At 41.4% G+C, this 19,077-nt stretch overlaps 1 protein-coding gene across 1 annotated transcript in view; it reads right to left on the bottom strand.

The window, feature by feature from the left end:
- PARD3 (par-3 family cell polarity regulator) overlaps positions 1–19,077 on the bottom strand; it is a 480,197-nt gene that overhangs the window by 453,420 nt on the left and 7,700 nt on the right. Inside the window, exon 4 of the mRNA XM_009895122.1 lies at positions 12,722–12,955. Within this exon, the coding sequence (XP_009893424.1) occupies positions 12,722–12,955 (234 nt within the window). The remainder of the gene's footprint in view (positions 1–12,721; positions 12,956–19,077) is intronic.

Below are 19,077 nucleotides of genomic sequence, written 5' to 3'. Positions count from 1 at the left end.
CCTGGTCGCGGACCAGGGGCCGAACCAGCACAAGGAGGTCCCGCACGACCCGCCGGGGCGGCCCCCGGTGGGTGCAGTCGGGGGATGGACGGGCGCCGCTTTGGCGCTCCTTCGCGGGGCGCCGCCTGCGGCCGCTCGTCCCCAAACGCGCGAGTGGGGGCAAAGAAAGAGGTTGAGCCAGAGAGAACGTGCCCTGCTGGAAACAGCAGCTTTCCCCTGGTATTTGGGGAGGTGTTCGCAGCCGAAATCAGATGGGCTTCGTGGTCCTTTGGGTTTCTGTTAAGGCAACAAAACCAACACAGAGCCAAAACTGGTGCATCGTCAGTAGTAACATCGGCATCAGCGGAACTGCTGAGCAATCTCCTACTCAAAGCCGTCAGAAGTCAAAGGGTTTTAGAGATACCGCTCACATTTTTTCATGGATTTCACCGAGGACAATGGAGTTGCACAGTTCACTGGACATTCAGTGTGGCCTGACAGCATATTTCTTTGGGGCAGAAATTTTGAAACAATTCAAATTAACTGCAGAGTGCAGGCAGAGTTTGGAGGATGGGGAGGCAGGAGGGGGAAAAACTGCTTTTTTCTTTTCCCTGAACTTATGCACAGTACTGGAGACATGAAGTTCAAGTAAGCTTTGCAGCATGCGACATCAGCTCTTGTTCCCATAGCAATAGTATTAGTAACTTTAAGAACTTCAGAGCTGGTACAAATGGCAAAGCTATCTGCGGTTCAGTGGGTACACAGTTAAAGAGCAGAATTAATGCTATTCTTAAAACACCAAAGTTGAAATTATTGCCCAGTTAAGGCAAGGGTAAAGTGAGAATGGCATCCCTAATGCTTTGCATTCCAGTTAGCAGTTTCCAGTGAAGAAAACGGAGGAGTCAGTTTATATTAGTTTGGTCCCATGAGTATCTGGTCCAATTTCACTAAAATCCATAGAACTTTTTTTACTAATTGCAGCTTTGGGACATGTACAATATCAAACAGTCCATCCATTGACCTACAGATAATTCTAAGCTTAAAGGTTAATTTTATTACCATTACATGTCCGAGTTCTCTGAACTAATAATATAGATGAGTTCTATACGAGAAACAGTACATCTGCCTGTTAAAGCAGGAAACAAGCACACCTACCATGTGATAATACTTTATCATATCCCTAGTGTTCACTTGTGTGGAATAAAAGCAGATCAGAAAGACAGAAATGAAATAAAACTAGAGTAAACAGTTTACAGCTCATGACTGAGACAACTGAGTGCACTCCATGTTTTTATGGCTATAGCTCATCAAATTTATTATTGGAAAATGTTGAAAATTTCCATTAACCTGCTGTTTCTGTACTTTTTAGGTGATCACAAGAGCTGCTGGGAACATACGGAGAGGATGAAAGAGGTATAAATCCTACGTTTAATAGACATCACCTGAGAAACTTGCAGAAACAGCTGTAAAAATGTGAAGTCAATAGCGTCTCTTCCAAGATTGTATTTAACAAGCAATTTTACAGAGGCACAGACTTTGTAATGTTCAGCATCATACTTCAGTTGTCGTTTGCATTTATCTGCTGAAACATAATGTTGCATATCAGGAACTTTACCACACTGCTGTAAAACTTATTATTAGATACAGTTGCTGGTCGACAGTAATTATTTCACTGTTCAGACACTGCTACAGGTTTTTCATGTTTTTCTGTGATTTAATTCCTGCTCTTACTGTCTTTAGCAAGTTTCTTGGCAGTTTTCCCAGCTGTTCTAACAGTCTCCTGGAAAAAAAAAAAAAAACATAAAACAGTTTAGGTAAAAATATTGACAGTTTTTCTATTAAATGTGCAAACCGGGAAACTTCAGTAGTGAAGCACAAAGAAAACAAGTTTATCCTGGGGTCTGATTTAAGGCCAAAACTTAAAGACTCACGCATGAATATTGATAGTACTAACAGGAACAGGGACCTCTGAGATTTGAGTTTCTTTCCCACGAGTTACACTCACACAAGTTATACATACATCATTCTGAAAAACATTTTTAATAGAATTTACCAAGTATAGTGTTTGTTGATGTCTTAGAAGGAAGAATGAGCTTTAACAAACAAAAGTAACAAGGCAGTGAGAATGTCCAAGGTCCAATTATGTAAGATAAATGAAGTATAAAACATTATTATAAGAGATTATGAGAAAAGGATTATACTAATCAGGAGAAAAATTGGCAAGAGTTGCTAGTTTACAAAAATTACAACTACTTTCCATGTACTTAATGAGAGGACACCATGTTGCAATATGGGTGGCATATATATAGTCCTGGATGTTGAGCTTTTCTGGGCTAATATACCCTACAACCTGACAATTCATTTATTAACCGGTACATTGTTGGAAGATTTCCATGAAGAGGCAATTACCTGTCTGGCAGGAAGAAGTAGGAGATGGAGCATGGGATGGAGAGAATCAGAGCTCACAATTAGTAACGATTTGTATTACTAATGATTAATATTCAAGTTCTGCTCAAAACTTTCACCAGGTTGAAATCCCCTGCGTAGACACTGCAAACATGCAAGGAGTGAGAATCTTGCAACTCAATGCAGATTAACAAAAGTCAGTTTCGTCTGAATGTTGAAACTATTCGGGCAGTGGAACATTGCTGATTTCCAGAGCTATTTCACAATTTATCCTGCCTTTATACTCTATATCAAAGAATTTTTCTGGAATAATTCTGTATGTGTTCAGATTTAGTAGTCTGTTCAGGGCATACAGATATCCCCTGACAAGAAAACACTGATTCAGTGTACAGTATGTTTGAAGTTCACACAATTTTAAATATAGATGTTTCCTTAAGCCAAGTAGTGTTCATTCAGAACTGCGGAAAGACCAGTGTCAAACTGAAGAGTAATAGTATTCCTCAAAGAACTAAACTAAAAAAAAAGTTATCAAAACCATATCGAAGTCAAAGTTAAAAAATAATTGGGGTAGCTAAGTTATATGAAACAGACACAAAAAAAAATTAAACTCTGGCACCTGATATGAGTTCAAAGTGCCATTTGTAAAAATTACTTAGGGAATATATCAGACACTACCAGGTTTTGACAATTTAAGATCCCTACTGCTGTAACTCTCTTCCTGCTCAGTTATTAGGTAAAGCCTTAGTTGTTTTTCATACCTCCAAAAATCTGACTTTTAAAGCTCCAAATAATTCACATTTTACTCTCAGTATCTAATCTTTTTAAATTAAACATCTCTGTGACTATTTGAGATCTTTCTGTGAGTAACTTTTTAACTATAGGAGTGGGTGGACTTCTACGCCGTTATATTTTGTCATTTTTTCCTTCATACTGATGGTACTTCCAAAAAGGAGTGAGGCAATACTTTCTAACATCTTATTTTATGAATGAGACAACCATTAAAGCTTATTAAGTAATTGTGGCTAGCTCTGTCCTGGAAAAAAAAAAAAAAGAGTCTGAATAAAAAATTATTTTCTACAACTTTGCAAAAGAGGCTGGGATTTGGGGACAGGAAAGTCCTCAAATCATTAAAAAGTAATTACAGAATCACACAGGTGTTAGTGTCAGACTTAGGAGACACAGATGCACAAAGTTCGAAAAAGACAAGAAGAACTTTCTTTGTGGTATAATAGAAGGAAGAAATTGTAGCAAAGAAGAATCCACAGTTTTGAGGAAAAGCCACAAGGCTGTTGACCTTTCCAGGGGCTCCAAGGTGTGCCTCAAGCAACTTCAGGTAGTGAAAATGTGGTTAGGGTTAAAGAATGAATATAGGTGAATTTACTGCTTTTTTATCTCTATCTATATTGGTCTTATGCTACTTTTAAAAATAATTATGTTCAAGGATTTTTAATAGTTTTCTTAATAATTCTCTGGTGGTTTTCACCCGTCATCAAACTGTTTAAACAGGAGTGCTTTCTCTAAGATATATCACGTAATGGCTCCATTGTGCTGAGAACTGGGAAGGCCCCAGCTAGAATATCGAGGCACTTTTTTTCTGTGAGCACTTGGAGATAATCCACAGGAAAGGAAGCAGAATTGTTAGAGGTCTAAAAAGCAAAAAAACCCATGACCTATACAGAAGGAATGAAGATACTGGGAGTGTCCAGAGCACAGAAGGGAACATTGCCAGGAGAAACCTGAACAATCTTCATGTATGCTGAGGGTGCTACGGGCCTATAGCCGGAGCTATGAACTGCTGTAAGGAAAACATGCACGCAAGTTTCGTTACCCAGCTCTCAAACCACATACTGTATTTATCCTATGGGCTGAAGAGAATTATATTCACATAATGACATAGGTAAAGTTCTGAATGTCACAGTACTGCAAAACATGTATCCAAGTCAGATGTTGGAATTGGCCATTCTTTATTTGCCCTTAGGGCCATGGGGAGTCCACAGCTGCGCCCACGGTGACCAAAATCCACGGTGGGGATTGTGCTGGGAGGAGAATGATCTGCCACCTTCTCCAGTGCCCTTCCACTGAAGCTGTGCTGCAGACTCCAGCAACGCTACTGTGACCGATGCATTTGCTTTGGGGATGTGAGCCCAGTTATCCTCAAAGTCCACCATCCGTTATTGATTCAGCAAGCTGACAACATTTTTCCAGAGGAAAGCAAAAGGAAGAAGGGGCATAGTGAATGTCAGCAGCTGAGACCAGAAAATCCCAATGGAATTTCACAGGACAAAGAAAAAACACTTTTACAGATTGGGAATTTTATCCCTGACAAATTTCATAGGACAACTCCAGACATTCAGTCATTAGAGCTTCCCAATTGCGACTACCAAATTAAAAAATAATCACAATATTTTTCAGCATAGAAAATACTAGATAATCTAAGTAGAGGGGTCATTGCTGGCTCTTCCTATAATATTGAACACAAACATATAAACATATCATTAGTAAAATTAGGCTTTTAGCAACTTTTCACTTACCAGCAATTATCATTAAAAAATGTAAAAATAAAGCTGATAAAAATAGTAGAACTTGAGGGATTTATAACCACCACAAGAAAACAAGATGAATGTGGTTAATTTACAGAAGACTGAACTACAGGGTACTTACAGAATAGATCATTTTAAGACCCTAGGATGTTCATTTTCATTTTGTCTTAAGGCTTTTAGAAACTTGGTGCTCTTCTAAAAATATCAGAGGTTACCTATCTTTTCAATGTTCATCTACAGAAGCTACGTGGAGACATTTTGTCTCTGCTGAGAATTTATCGAATGTTTTCATTCTCCTTTCCTTCTTTCTGACTGTCCAGAAGTTCGCTCTTTGCTTTTCTTCCAGCCTTTCAGTTATTGATGAAGTTCCTGGCACAGATTTCCAAACTCTGGAACACAGAATAGAGGATTCCAGTGACAAAAAAGGCTTGTGGAGGCTTTTCAGTGACTTCTGTGGGCTTTGGCTCAAGCCCTTAGGGCCTTATCTACCCTACTCAAATAAGGAATAAACAATATCAACACAGAGCTATGGTACTGGGCTCTGTTTGTCAGGGACTTGCCAGAGCTGGAACTAATTCAGATACTGTCAGAGAAGACTGAAGAGAAGCTATGCCAAATTATTTGCCACAATCAGGTTTTATCTATTGATGAGCGTTCCTGAAAAAACACCTTCCTGTGACATGAAGAGGAATACCCACAGGGTATGTTAGTCAAAAGGCCTATGAAAACATGATAGCACATATATTCCTCCATACAAATTATTCATGTGGTTTATAAACATATTAAGAATATATTTCTCAGCTGGTGTTCCTCTTTAGGGATCCCTGTTTAATTTCTCACTCTATTCTCATCCTTGTTGGACTGCAAGGAAATGGGATAGTGACACGACTTTCAGTAACAAGCTACTTGGTGACCTCAGGAAAATACTGATAAAGCACGAAGGGAAATACATCCTTTCCTCAGCTTCTCCCTGTGTCGATAGTAACAGGGAGGACTGCCCAGGGTAAGGATATTGCAGTGGAGACTTTCCAATTTGCACAGGAATTTAGAGGGATATAAATACAGACATGCACTTGGAACACATTCATCCCTGTTACACATGGAGTTAAATGCACTCCTGCTACCCATGCTGAAAACACATGCTATCTATCACTCCTGTATAAATATTTGCTCCCGAGCAAAGTCCCGTACCACCTGCAGAATGCCTTTTCTAGTGCACAGGCCGGTAGATGAGTGTCAAAGCGTGAAGGACCGGCAGGGAATGAATTACACAATTCTTTGTAAGGAGTGTGACCAGGACACACACGGTCACCTTCACTGCTACTGCCAAATTACTCTTTGGCAACTTCCAAAAAACTCCAGATACGCACTATCGCCAGACTTGAGTACTTCTGAGCATCTGCAGCTCCCTTTAAAGAGAAATGGGGCAAAAGCAGACAGCTGAAATTTGGACACTGCTTTTAAGATCGTTCCTGGCTTACTTAGAGAAGATGGAATAAGAAAAAAAAGAATCAGAGAGAGGTGACACATGATCTGTTTCGCTCTTTCCTTTCTCCCATGTTCCCTTCATGAACCTCAAAACCTCCTTTCTTCTTCTCCTCTTTCTCTACTTTATTCTCTTTTCCATACCCAATCCCACTTCTCCTTTCCTCTCATGTCCTTTTATTGCCTTCCCTTCCTCTTATCTTCCTTAAAAGTATTTGCAGCTGCTGAAATCAGTAAAAAGAAGACTCAAATGAAATAGGAGAATCCCCATGAACTAAAATACATGACAGATTGTCACATACTGCCAGTAATCTATTTTATACATGACTGAAAAGATGATGACAGTAAATGAGTAAGTTTTCCAAAATTCAGAGCAGTGTTTTACAGCATAAGGATGTTTTAATTCTTCACAGAAGAAACCAAACAGCTTAAATTAAATTGGTCTGCAAAGATTTAAAATCTGTAATCGAAACCAAGTTGTCTTCTCCAATACAAAACTAGCCTTGGCACATGAAGGCCATTGAGGTGCAACAGGCAAGAAGAGCTGATATCAGTGGCAACAAAAATCACTTCATAAGGTCACGGTTTGGTTTTTAATCTGCTGTTGACTATGCTAACGCATGCACGCTGCAGGAGTGTCTCTGTGGAGAGGAGCAGCAGAGCAGCTTGAGAGCCACTGCTTAATGCCAAAAAAAGTCTTCGCTCAGGTCTCATCTTGTTTCACTGAGCAAAAAGACATCCTCTACACAGGCCCTTCAGCAACTGACATTCCAGGACTGAAGGAAACACTTAGCAGCATATTTAAAAAGGAGGATTTCTCACACGCTTAAATTACAGGATGGTCTTCTTCAGGACCACACCTGAGCACAAGTCTTGCTGCCTTCTGCAGGGGATGTGTGTTTAGATTGGAGATCAGAATTTAGAGCAGATTGGCTCACGCATCCAAACCAAAACAGATAGATCAGACAGACAAGATTAGCTCTCCGGATCTTCCTGCTGCCGGGGATTACAAACTCAGGAGCCTTCTAATTTGCCAGAAGTTCACACTGTGGCTCCACACTAATCCAGCTGACACTGCAGTTACATCCATCACGACATCTGTTCTAGGATTTCAGTTCATCTTGGTTGTAATAGCTATTCCCTCATACAGAGGTATATGTGCATTTGATATGCCTCAGTAATGTTTTTTACAGTTTATTTTCTCTTTTGGAAAAAACAAACAGAGCACCATTTCCTACTAATAAATTATTCAGAACTTAAATTGTGTGAAGTTGATGAGTTCAAGTGCAGTGAATCACTAATAAAGGATATTGTTTAATACAGAAAGACAGTGGAAATAAAACATGGAATATTGGTATGCACGTGCATTATAGCAAAAGAAACTATAACTGCTTTCAAGGAATGAAAAATTGTCTGTCTTTCCAACACCACAGAAATTACAAATGCACAACCTCACCTGAAATCCAGGGAAGCCGTCAAAGGCTTTAATTAAAGATAGACCGTTGCAAGAGTTTGATAATTAAAATCTACCAGGGTCAACCAACTATTTTCTATAAGGGAAAACAATTTCTTCTTAACCTGTTAAACTGATAACATAGTAGATAGAGGTGATTCCTTTCACACATGGTTTTGCAAATGCATATTCTTCCTTGAAAGATTTATCAATACGCTGCTTAAGTTTTCTGATTTTTTCTTTCTTACAGAATCCAATACCTACTCCAGCTCACAGCTTGAAATGAGGCTGCACCGAATGCTGCTTTCTCTATACCTTTTCCACCTGAAATAGATTTTAAAGTTGAAAACTACTCGGCAGAGATGTGGACGGACTTCATGTTTTCCCGCTCTTACTGTTGCAAAGTGCAGCTGCGCTGGACACCGGTACATTAAAGCTTGAGTGAAAGAGTTTACCCTTCCTGGGGCTTTTCTCCACCTCACTCCTGGAGGTTGCTGACCTCATGTCGCAAACGGCCAGATGGCACACACTGAATCACCCCGGTTTGGATCACCGTGTCTGAAGGCAACCTGAAATGGCCATCATACTTTAAAATACTGGCCGATAAACTGTAGCAGCTCAAGAGCTGCTTTTCGTGTTGCTGAGTTTTCCTTCTCCATGGCAGGACAGGCATCGGTCACCAGTTATGGCTTTGGGTTACCTGTTTCGTGAGTCACCCATCTGTGAGGGATGTCAGCTTTTGTCTGCTGAGATGAATAGCTTTGATATGTAGCCCTGCTGGTTTCAGCGGTGTGGGGAGCCATTGCACAGACGGGGACTCTGTTCAGGCTGGAGCTCTTCACACAGCTTTGAACGGCACCATTCAGAACGGCACTCAATAGAGAAGGTGTTAGCAGTGCCTGAGAATCATCTATCCAATTCTATCCATCCAAATTTTCTGAAACGCCAAATACCCACCACTCACCATCTGTAGATCTCAGCCTGGTTTAGATCTAGGAGGCATTTTTAGCATATTTTGTTAGTGTGTTTTTGACCTCTACCTTCACCTGTTCTCTGAGGCTTGCTTTATTTTTTGCTGAGTGAATAACTGTAAGCAAAGCATGTGGACAATTTCTTATCTTTTTTCTATTATCAATGTTCTGTAAGTGGATTAGGGTTTTTTTACAGTGTACTCATTCAAGAAAGGAACTATCTCTGCATGTTTTCACACACTGAGATCCTTACTTGTGCATGGAGCACCTAGGAGGTGTCAATAAATTGTAAAAAGTTTATGATACAGATTTACCATATAATTTGACATTTTTTAACCAAAAAAAAAATTAACTGAATACACTTAGCTGAGTCACATAAGCTTTACATTCACAGTAAACTGGTTAATCTGAATGCCTGTATATGTGCATGGGCAAAATGGTAAGGGTAAGATAGTCAGTGTGACTGCTCATACACTATGTGATTTATGTCAGTATTTAACCTCCTAATATTTGCTTTGACTGACATGCCTGCCAGAAGGCCTGCTGCTCGGCCAGTATCCTTTTGGCAGCCTGGTACAGAAACAGCATCACCAGAAAGATGTGTGCAGGGAGGGATTTTTTCTGAGAAATTGCAGTTTGAACTCATCTCTCCATCTTCTTTCAGACTTTTCTACTGATGCATCTAGTTAAAGGTTTTTTGGGTTTTTTTTCAGACAAAAAACATCCACTATGTGTAGTTATCTCCCTTCTTCTGTAGTTCCAGACACTCTGTTTTGCATGCAGCAATTATCTGAACTTGTTCTTCTCTTGTGGGGACTGCAAGTTTGGATTGCTGCAGTTCGTCATAAAAATATCTTATATATTCTGCCCATCTTTACAGGACAGCTTCATACTCAGCATTTTCTTGCATTCTTAATTATCATACAATGAGTATACTTTCTTGCATTTTTAACGTCTCAAGCTTCTAGGATATGGTGACTTTTCCTAACCTTTCTAGTTGTATGTTTCTCTGTTTCATCAGATCTTAATTTCATCTGTTCCCTTTGACTTTTTTTGAGATTTTCTGAATTGCTTATGCTATATTGATATTCCTTTCTTTTTCTATTTTTGCATTTCCTCTTTGCGTATACTGATCCATGATATCTTCAATAATTCACAGCTGCTTACTTAAAAAAATCTTTTCCTCCCTAATGCAAGCACAAACACATGCCAAGCTGAGGGATGCGAGAGCTGTGTAGATAAAGCCCTTGAAGGAGCTTCTTTTCACTAACATTGTCTCTCTGTCTTCCCATCCCTGCCAAAATTTCTCTTTCTGTTCATGTTCTTTAACAAAACCTTTTTCTCCTTTGGCAGTTTTCTCCTCTCAAAATGTTTCTGACAACTTATCACCAAAGCTGAGAAATACCCATCCCCGCAGCAAGCCACAGTCCCCCTTGGTCTCAGATTTCTTCAGCCACTAACAAAAATCTCCCCTTTAGTCACTGTGCCCACAGAAGGGACGTGAAACCAAATACCCAAATGCATGGGCTGAGCGAGGGCTTTCCCCGAGGCTGCACAGGTGGGAGCAGGCAGGGTTTATCCCTTGTCTCTGTAAATACTGGAGGATAAACTCGGCTGCAGTTGTCAGCATCATCGAGAGACTTCTCTGACTGGTGCTAGTGGAACTAATTGTAAAGCACCGTCTCAGTGCGTGGGAGGCTGGAGGTAATTTTAGTGATGGTGAAAGGTGCCAGACTTATCAGACATGGAAGATGCTGCTCTAGATTTCGCGTGTGTAATGCTTTATACCTACGCTAACTCAGTGTAAAACACCATTGCTGGTTTGACTGGGGAGTTTTGATTTAATAATCATTAGCTCACTTGTTTTGCAGCACTAATGACTAGGCAAAGTTTTCTCTTCACAGAACAGGTACTCTAAAGGCAGAAGGATTAAGAGCATCGTTTTGCTGGTGTCTGCCTATTCTGCTGTGGAGTCAGCACCTCCATGTCTGCAAAATAATTCAATATATCTTTGGTACCGCAACTAAGCAATTTAACAAGCTTTCTTATGCATCAAACTGGGGAAGCCATTAATTTGTTATTGGAGTGCACTACACAAACACACTCAGCTCTGAACAGTCCTGTGCTGTATTTCCTCGGAGACAAATACACGTTTTTTAGTATTTACGGATTCTGGAAATGCTTAGGAAAATAAGCATATTGTGTTATCTTACTAACCAGAGATGTGACAGTTCTTTAAAAGCCTATTTATTTCTTGGCTGCCCCACAGTCTTCAACAAATGTAGTAAAATCCTAAAACAAATACATGAAATGCAGTATATTTTCATTCTGTTGAACTCTGTGGACTTCATTTAAGGGCAGAAGGAGAATATACTGTTATTGTACTCTTTAGCTTCCACTGGTCGAACAACACCACCCAGCCGGTAGCTCTATTTGGGACTGTCAGTCACAGATTTTCGTATTAAAATATAAGACATTTCAGAAATACTAGTTTCATCAGTTATAGCAGACAAAGTTGGTGGTCATTTTCAGCAAAGGTATGCCCGGGACAAAGCCTTCAGTCTAAAACTCTTGACTTATAAGAGACCTTGTACAGTAACACAACATGTCCAGCTGAACTTTAGTGTCTACAGTGGAACAGAATGGATCTGTCGTGAGCCTGATCTGCCTTCACACTGCAGGAAAATTTGGCTCACTGCCACATGAGGCTCAGGCTCATACTCATATTTGAATATCTGCTCTGAGGATTACACTGCCTACCAAGGAGTAACTAACAGATCCAGGCAGTCCTGCCCTCCCTGGGGGCAGATGTTCCTCTGGACTCGAGCGCTTTGTTCCTGGAGCTGCCTAATCCTGTCCACGCTTCCAACTTCCACCAGTGCAGACTTTCTCAACAGTCATTTTATAGAAGCTTTTCTCTGTTTTATTCTCAGCTGATGATGAAAGAGATCCGGTAAAGCACAGCTCTCCTTGAGAAAACATCACAGAACACCTCCCTGCCCAAAATCCCAATCTATTATCTCAAGTATCTCCTTGTCTCCTGCAATCCAGAGAACAGTGATCCCTGAGACTGATAGGACCAGTTTTCTTCTTCCTCTTGACATTTGTCTCTCTGGACAAAACTCTTCTGCCAAAAGCAATGTGGACACAGATTTTGGAGTCCCCTTGTCTCCCCTACCTGCCTGCCCCTACCTCTCCCTGGCACCGCAATCATTTCCCATCTGACTGTGTTAACATCCATAATCAAGCAAGCTGAATACAAAAAGGAGCTGCAACTCCACTTTGTGACCAGCAGCTTCCATTATGTATGTCACCACCCAAAACAGAGACCTGGGTAAAAGGATTAGTTTCCTTAGTATTATTTTGCGATGGCAGATATGTCTAACAGAGGGACGGGAAGTTCATGGAGCTGAGAGAACAAGCAATGGAAGACCATAAAAATGCATGGCCCTGAGAAAAAGCCTCACAAATAGGCTTGAGTAAGCCTGAAATAGGATTTAGATCTGAGAAACTGCTGCTGCTTAAGATCTACCCTATACTCATGGAAAACAAGGCTTTGATTATAAATAAACAGGACTGTGCCACAGACACACCTGATTTCATCACCAGTTTCTCATCAGACCATGGAATAACCCACAGCACTGAACTTGACTGTTCATGTCAAACAGAAGAGTCCAGCAAGTTTAAAATATAGATAACTGTGCAAATAGTAAATATCCTAAGCAGTAACCTGAATTCAGGCAGCTCTCAGGTTAGTTTAAAAGATGAGTAACTCCTTCACTCAGCCCATTTTTGAATCCAAGTGGAGCTGGCAGAAGAGAAAAAAAAAACCTCCGCTCTGTAAGCCAAGGGCAAAGAAACAATGCAGGGAACAAAATGAAAGTTACCTCGCGAATGGCAAGTTTCGGCTTGCTTCTAACTGCAGTAATAAGAAAGTGAAGTGATTCACTCTGGCAAAGTTTTCCAGCTTGAGGAGCTTGAAATGAAACGACCGCCCACCACAACCGCTGCCTGCGAGTGAGCTCAGAGCCGGGGGCCGGGGGCAGCGGGGAGTATCGAGGCAATATGGGGAAGGTGGACGTAGAAAGTTCATTTTCAGCAAAGTAGAGATAAATGGCAGCCTGTTGGGGAGGAGGGAAGTAAGAGAGGTAGTAGCAACGGTATGGCAGTCTTGTAAAAATAAAATTGAGTAATGATGGTTTGTTCTGTTCTTTCACAGCGGGTGGGAGGTGGATGTTGGTGTGTGCCACGTAGCACTGCACCTTGGAGGAATTGCCAGGTCACCGTATAAGGTCCTTGCTCTGTGAACTGTTGAGAGAAGGTATATTTTAGAGATGGGTAAGAAGGGTCGAGTGACTTACCTGTGGCAGGCTAGTCACAGAGCGAAAAAAAACCCAAATCCCAAACAATATTGATTTACTGCCTGGGTGGTTAATATTTATCTAGGTGTTCAAACTGGGTATCAGATTGCAGTTTATAAGAAGTTGGCCAATCATAGCAAGATTTTTCAGCTAAACTGTTAACATTTTTCTAGTACAGACATGCTGATACAATTTAAAAGGAAAGCTACAAAATAGCAGGTCTCATTATTGTCACTTAAATAAAACCTCCAAGACAGTTAATTATGTGTATGTACTTTTTAACTTTGTCAAAATGTATGTAATAGGCAATAAATTTAACTTTCACAACCTATATTTAGGTGGGCACACTAAACTTTTTTTTTTTTATTTCTCTTCCCAAATCGCTTATCACCAAAATTGTACTTTGTCCCCAGGCATTTTCCTCGTGTCTTTCTATTCTGTAATTCAATGACCACAAAATTACATGAGCTTAACTACAGAAAGATTAATTTTAGGTTGTAACTGTTTCATCTTGCTTGGGTGTTTCTCTTTGTGGACCATCTGTGCTTCATAGTGCGATACCCACAGTCCATTTACCTTTCTTAAGGGTAATTTATGTTTGGTGGTTTCAATCCTTTTCAGTACATAGACCCCTAAGAAAGTATCAGTGGATCTTTCGGCCCTTCTGTAAGAAATTTGAAGCCTGTTGACAAGAAGCAGCTCTATTTTACTTGCTGCTTCGTAGTGGTAGCACCTCAGAGGTCCACAGACCACAAACTTGAGGCTCCTGAAAGCCTCTGTACCTTGCACAGACTTACTGTACTTGTTCTGCAAATGAGCCTGACTTTAACCTTTCTAGTACTAATGAACAACACTTGAGCTGTGGGCAATGTATGAACTGCATATACATACTGCATGGGACACAGGTGAAATGCATAGCCTGTGTGAAATATGAGCTAATAAAAATGGTACATAGGCTCATGCATAATGGAGGTTTGAAGAAATGCCAAGGTCTACGGCTGCATCCAAACCTCAGATTTCTAGCTCCTTCTTTCCTATAAAATATAGGCGGAACTGCCCACGTTTGGGCCTAATAGTTTGGTGAGAACCATTTCACAGCCTGTGTGTACGAAACTTGACTGCAGCATGGTAGGACAAGCTCAGGGAAGTGAGTCCTCCTCCTTCCGCAGGCTGCCTAACCCTCTGGCCCTGAGCAAGGGTTTTCCCCAGGGGTTGCTCATTCCCAAGGAAGAGGGAGCTCAGAAGGAGCCACACCCACAGATATTGGTTGAGCAGCCTCATTTAAAAAAAAAAAAAAAAAAAGTTTTGAAAAACTCATACTTTGAAAGATTCTCTGGTGACGTTCCTCTCTGATTTGTTTTTATAAGTTTAGGCAGCTCTCTGCCGGTACAGCTGCTGCTGTGGTCCTGCCAGAGGAGCCATAATTTCTTAATAGCCTCCACCAATGAGCTGTCGTGTTAACAAAACAGAAAATGAGAAAATGTAGTTGCAGAGCAGGCAGATGTAACCTGAGGCTAAGGAGGATGCCGCTCCTAGCACCTTCTCTAATGTGGCCCCAGAGGAAACCCGGAACCGGGACCCAGGAGCAGGTGGGATGTGACCCTCCCTTCTGAAACCGCTGAGTTTCTGTCCACCTACTTAGACATCTAAAGCCTCAACCGAGCTTCAGCTGTGCACCGAGGCCAGCCAAGGCAGAAAAACTAACCCAGGAGATTTCGCATGTCCCATTCACTTCTGAAGAGGGGGCCCCACAGTAACACACTGACAAGCCAAGCCATCAGCTATTCAAGATGATCAAGAGCAGTGACATTTCCACATTTTCAGAGCTCTCAGCAAACACAGCTAATTAAGTCTTGCATCATCGCTGCAGTTAAACACAAGTAAGTATTCATCTCCCCTTTTGACAGAGAAGGAAGCTGAAGTCCAGGGGGTATTTAGGGCTGTGGATTGAGTCACTGGCAGAGCCAGAGCTATATTTTAAGAACTGTAAGGTCCAAGATCACTGCCTTTTCATTCAAGTCATTAGATCGAAAAATGCCTCCTCCTCAGTGTGAATTAAAGGGAAGATAGAGAATATTCTTCCATTATCAGTAAGAACAGGATAACCTTTTCCACAGTGTGACACCAACCATCAAAGTATTGTGACTAATTTGCAGTACATGGAATATCTCTCATTTGGGGGGACTATTCAGGTAGGAAAAATGAGAAGAGGTGATAGGGAGGCCCTGGGTCTCATGGGCATGGCTGGCGCAGAAGAGAGGGAGGGTTCATAAAGCGCCCTGCTTTCCTCCCAGTCCACACCTCAGCTGCCTCCCGCTCTGCACGCATTAGTGCCTGTGGCTCAAGATCAGCATCCCCACTGCACTGGGAGCCATCCAAACTCCAAACAAACAGCTCCTACTCCAGTTACAAGGAGACACAACAGGTGGATGGAAAGACAGAACTCTAGAAATAAGTTGTCAGTGAAATCAGCCTCTCTCAGGCCTGTTTTTAAACTTAAAAAAAAAATCCAAATATAATATGCACACACAATTTCATTCAAATTTATTAAATTTATGTCATAATTAGGATTCAGAATAACCTAATGTATGTATAATTATCTACGGACAAAGAAGTAGGCGTGTGCATGGGCGTCTGAAGGCAATGACTTCTCAAAGCAAGCGTTGCCTAAACTAACCTGCCTCAACTTGTAATAACGCTTTTTCCAAAGCATAACAGTGGGCCAGTGTGCTGGGCGTAGCAAAACCGGAGAGTGCAAGTCAGAGATTGAAAAGGTGGCATGAGTCTCACTTTTCTATCACTCAAATCTCGAGGTTATTTTCTGAATCGCCTTTTCCCTTTAGCTCTGGGAGTTTCTCGCAGTGCTTTAAACCCAAAAGGTGCTCCGGAGCAGCATCCTGGGAGGGCATCTCCCCTGAGAGGTTCAGAGTCGCTCTGCTCCCTCTGCCCCGCTGGGTCAGGAGCAGCAGATAGCAAAGGATCAACAGTACCTGAGAGCCAAATTCCTACAGGACACCCTTCCCAGAGATGAGCTTTCTGGAACCAAATAAATCAGCTTTGTGGAAAAATAAATCAGCTATATTGTATTGGAGGAAATGGTTGAAAGTATGTGTTGAGCGATATCACTGCAGATAAGTTCTGCCCTCCTTACCTTTTTTTGCCTGGGGAAATAAACAGCGCACAGGAAATTCTGAAAAAGTGGTCATCACGCTAACTAGCAAGCCATAAGTTAAGTTCACATTTTTACTTTAATAAAGAAATATAAATATATGGAATTACCATAAATAAATATTAACGATAAATGCACATGCTGACAGCTATTCATGCTTCCATATTTAGAACTCATATCTAAACTGAGCATCTTTCTCATCAGCTGAATTTCATCAACGTCTGTGATCTGGTATGTTTTCTTCACTGAAAACCTGCAAATGTTATTAGTTCTAAACTGGCTAAGTCAAAACCAACTCAGGGTGCAATTCTGCTCCCAGCAGCACCATCTCAAAATCTGTATTGCAATCAGAATACTTGTTTACCAGGTTAGCACCAGGAACCTGCAAGCACAGAGTGGCCCAGGCTACAAGATAGAAACACTCAATCCCAACTTGATTCAAATGCAATAAACAATAAAATACTCTTTCATGGTCAAAAATCACCTTTGACTACCCAGTTTTATTCATTATTGTGTTACACACATCCTTACTATTAATGTTTAAATAGCACTTTTATGCTGAATACTCGTCCTCCAACCCACACATTTTGCTCATTCCTCATTTTTTAACTCATAAACAATTTGGAAATATACTGCTGTAACAAGGAAGACTAAGCAAATACATATGTATAAGAACATAAAACCAGCCATACTGTGTCAAGAACCAATACCCATCTAGTTCACTATCGTAACTCCAGAACTAGCAGCAGATGTTTTGGGGAAAGACTACAGAAGAGAGAGTATTTTTAGTGTGAATTTCCACATGGTATTTCTTCCCAGCTTCCAGCACCACATTAAATATTTATCTCACTGATGTGATATTGCATATTTCCATGTTTCCAGATCTCCCAGTGCCAGAGGATAAAAAGGACCTTCTAAGTGCAGAGTAAAACCTTCAGGCTGTTCTGAATGAGCCCATCCGTTGTCATTCGCATCACCAACTTCTGTGTTGTTGGGCTCATTTTTTTTAGTCCATCGAAGCAACCTGATTAAGAGTTCTGGATTAGTGTTCATAAAACACTGGGAAAACCATAGAAAAAAGGCCCTTGGGGCATAGTCAGAGTTACTGTATTATTTATACATGCTAACACTGCACATAGACATCTCCTACAGAGTATCAGCCCGGTGACCTTCTGCTCCAGGGCCCAGGAGGTGAAACACCTTGACCGGTGTTTTCTTCAGTCCTTTGACAAAGTTTGTGTTTATGTGTCAGAGTTTAGCCTGTGGAGATAATGCTGTGTCTCTCATTCAAGAAAATACTGTCAATCTCATCGAGGAAAAGAGATACAGGAATCAGGGCCAGTTTATAACCACGTTTGTTTGTGATGGCACGTTTCTGGGAATGCACTGGTTTACTGCAGATCACAGTAATTAAAACAGCTACGCTAAAGTGGGATTACAATGCAAACTTTGCAAGCCCCTTGGTTTTCTTTGCAGGAGCGATGCTGTCAGCTCACACCCGGCAGCAGGGCTCGAGCAGGCGAGGCGGTGACAGCCTGCCTGACACCAGATGCTGTGACAAACGCTCGGCATTACCACAACAGCTACCTCGGAGCAGGGCTCAGCTCCTGGGGGGCAGGGGGGACACCCCGCACCCCCTCCTTCTCCCCCGTGGCTCCAGCTGGCGCCTGTCTCCTTAACTCCTCTTCCTCCCCCCAGCCGTTATCTCTTCATGGAGCCTGAGTCTCTTGGGCTCTAGCCGCTGCCATTGCTCCCCTTGATTTTACCCAAAAGCCTCAGTGGCAGGCGATGCAGCTCCGTGCTGTTTCCTGCCCACCCACTCTTAGCCTTCAGGCCACCTCCCCTGGAGAGGTTTCCCCCGGGACCCTGCGATGTCCCCTCGGCAGAGTGGGGTTAAGGGACGTCTCCGGCTCCTCTGCAGGGCTGAGGGAGCCCGGAGATAATCCCAGTGGGGCCACAGCCTTGCTGGAGCTGATCCCGGCCTCTGCCCATCTGCTTTCCGGAGCCGTTTCAGCGGATGGTGACTAGAAAGAAGCGGAAGGGCTTAAAATCTAGTGAACCTAAAAGAAATAAATTTCAAAGACCATATCTTCTGCTAAGTCTCCCTTGTCAAATTTCTTTTTCTTGTAACATTTTTGTTTCTATTTTTATTGTGTTATTCCTTCCTATTACTCTGTGAAAAAGTCTGACATCGATGAGCTCTTTAAACCTTGGAGATTTACTACAAACTTTACCTTTTCAATATCATCTGGCTGTTTTGGAATATAAAATATGAATTTTGCTGTGATTGGATATGTCTGTGAAGAGCTGCCTTCCTATTCCATGAAAAAAAGATACTGAAATTACCTCCTAACTAGAGAAATGAAAGCATGGAATGAAGCAGCTCCTGTCTCCTGAACTGGCTCTGTCTAAACTTTTATAACGTTGTGCACACATTATAAAACCTCTGATAGAACCTCGTTGAACATAAATGATTTGTTGTATATACAAGTTTTAAAATCAGACTGAAACTAAACCTTTTCTGAACCTAATGGCAAGTCCTACTTCTCTGTGGGGATTTGTTTCTAAAGGAGGATGCCATACTTACACCTTTCTTGGTATGGATGGTCAGGTGGTTTCTTTAGCCAGCTGGGTTTTCTTTCTTTCTGTTTCTCATGTGTCGTTGGCTTCTCTACTGCCCACTTTCCATGTCAGCAAATGGCTTTCTTGGAAA

This window comes from Charadrius vociferus, unplaced genomic scaffold, assembly GCF_000708025.1.
Source record: "Charadrius vociferus isolate BGI_N301 unplaced genomic scaffold, ASM70802v2 scaffold61, whole genome shotgun sequence".
In the NCBI taxonomy this organism is placed as follows: Eukaryota; Metazoa; Chordata; class Aves; order Charadriiformes; family Charadriidae; genus Charadrius; species Charadrius vociferus.
Note: the sequence above shows the minus strand (reverse complement) of the source record. Positions and strands in the feature narration are given on the sequence as shown.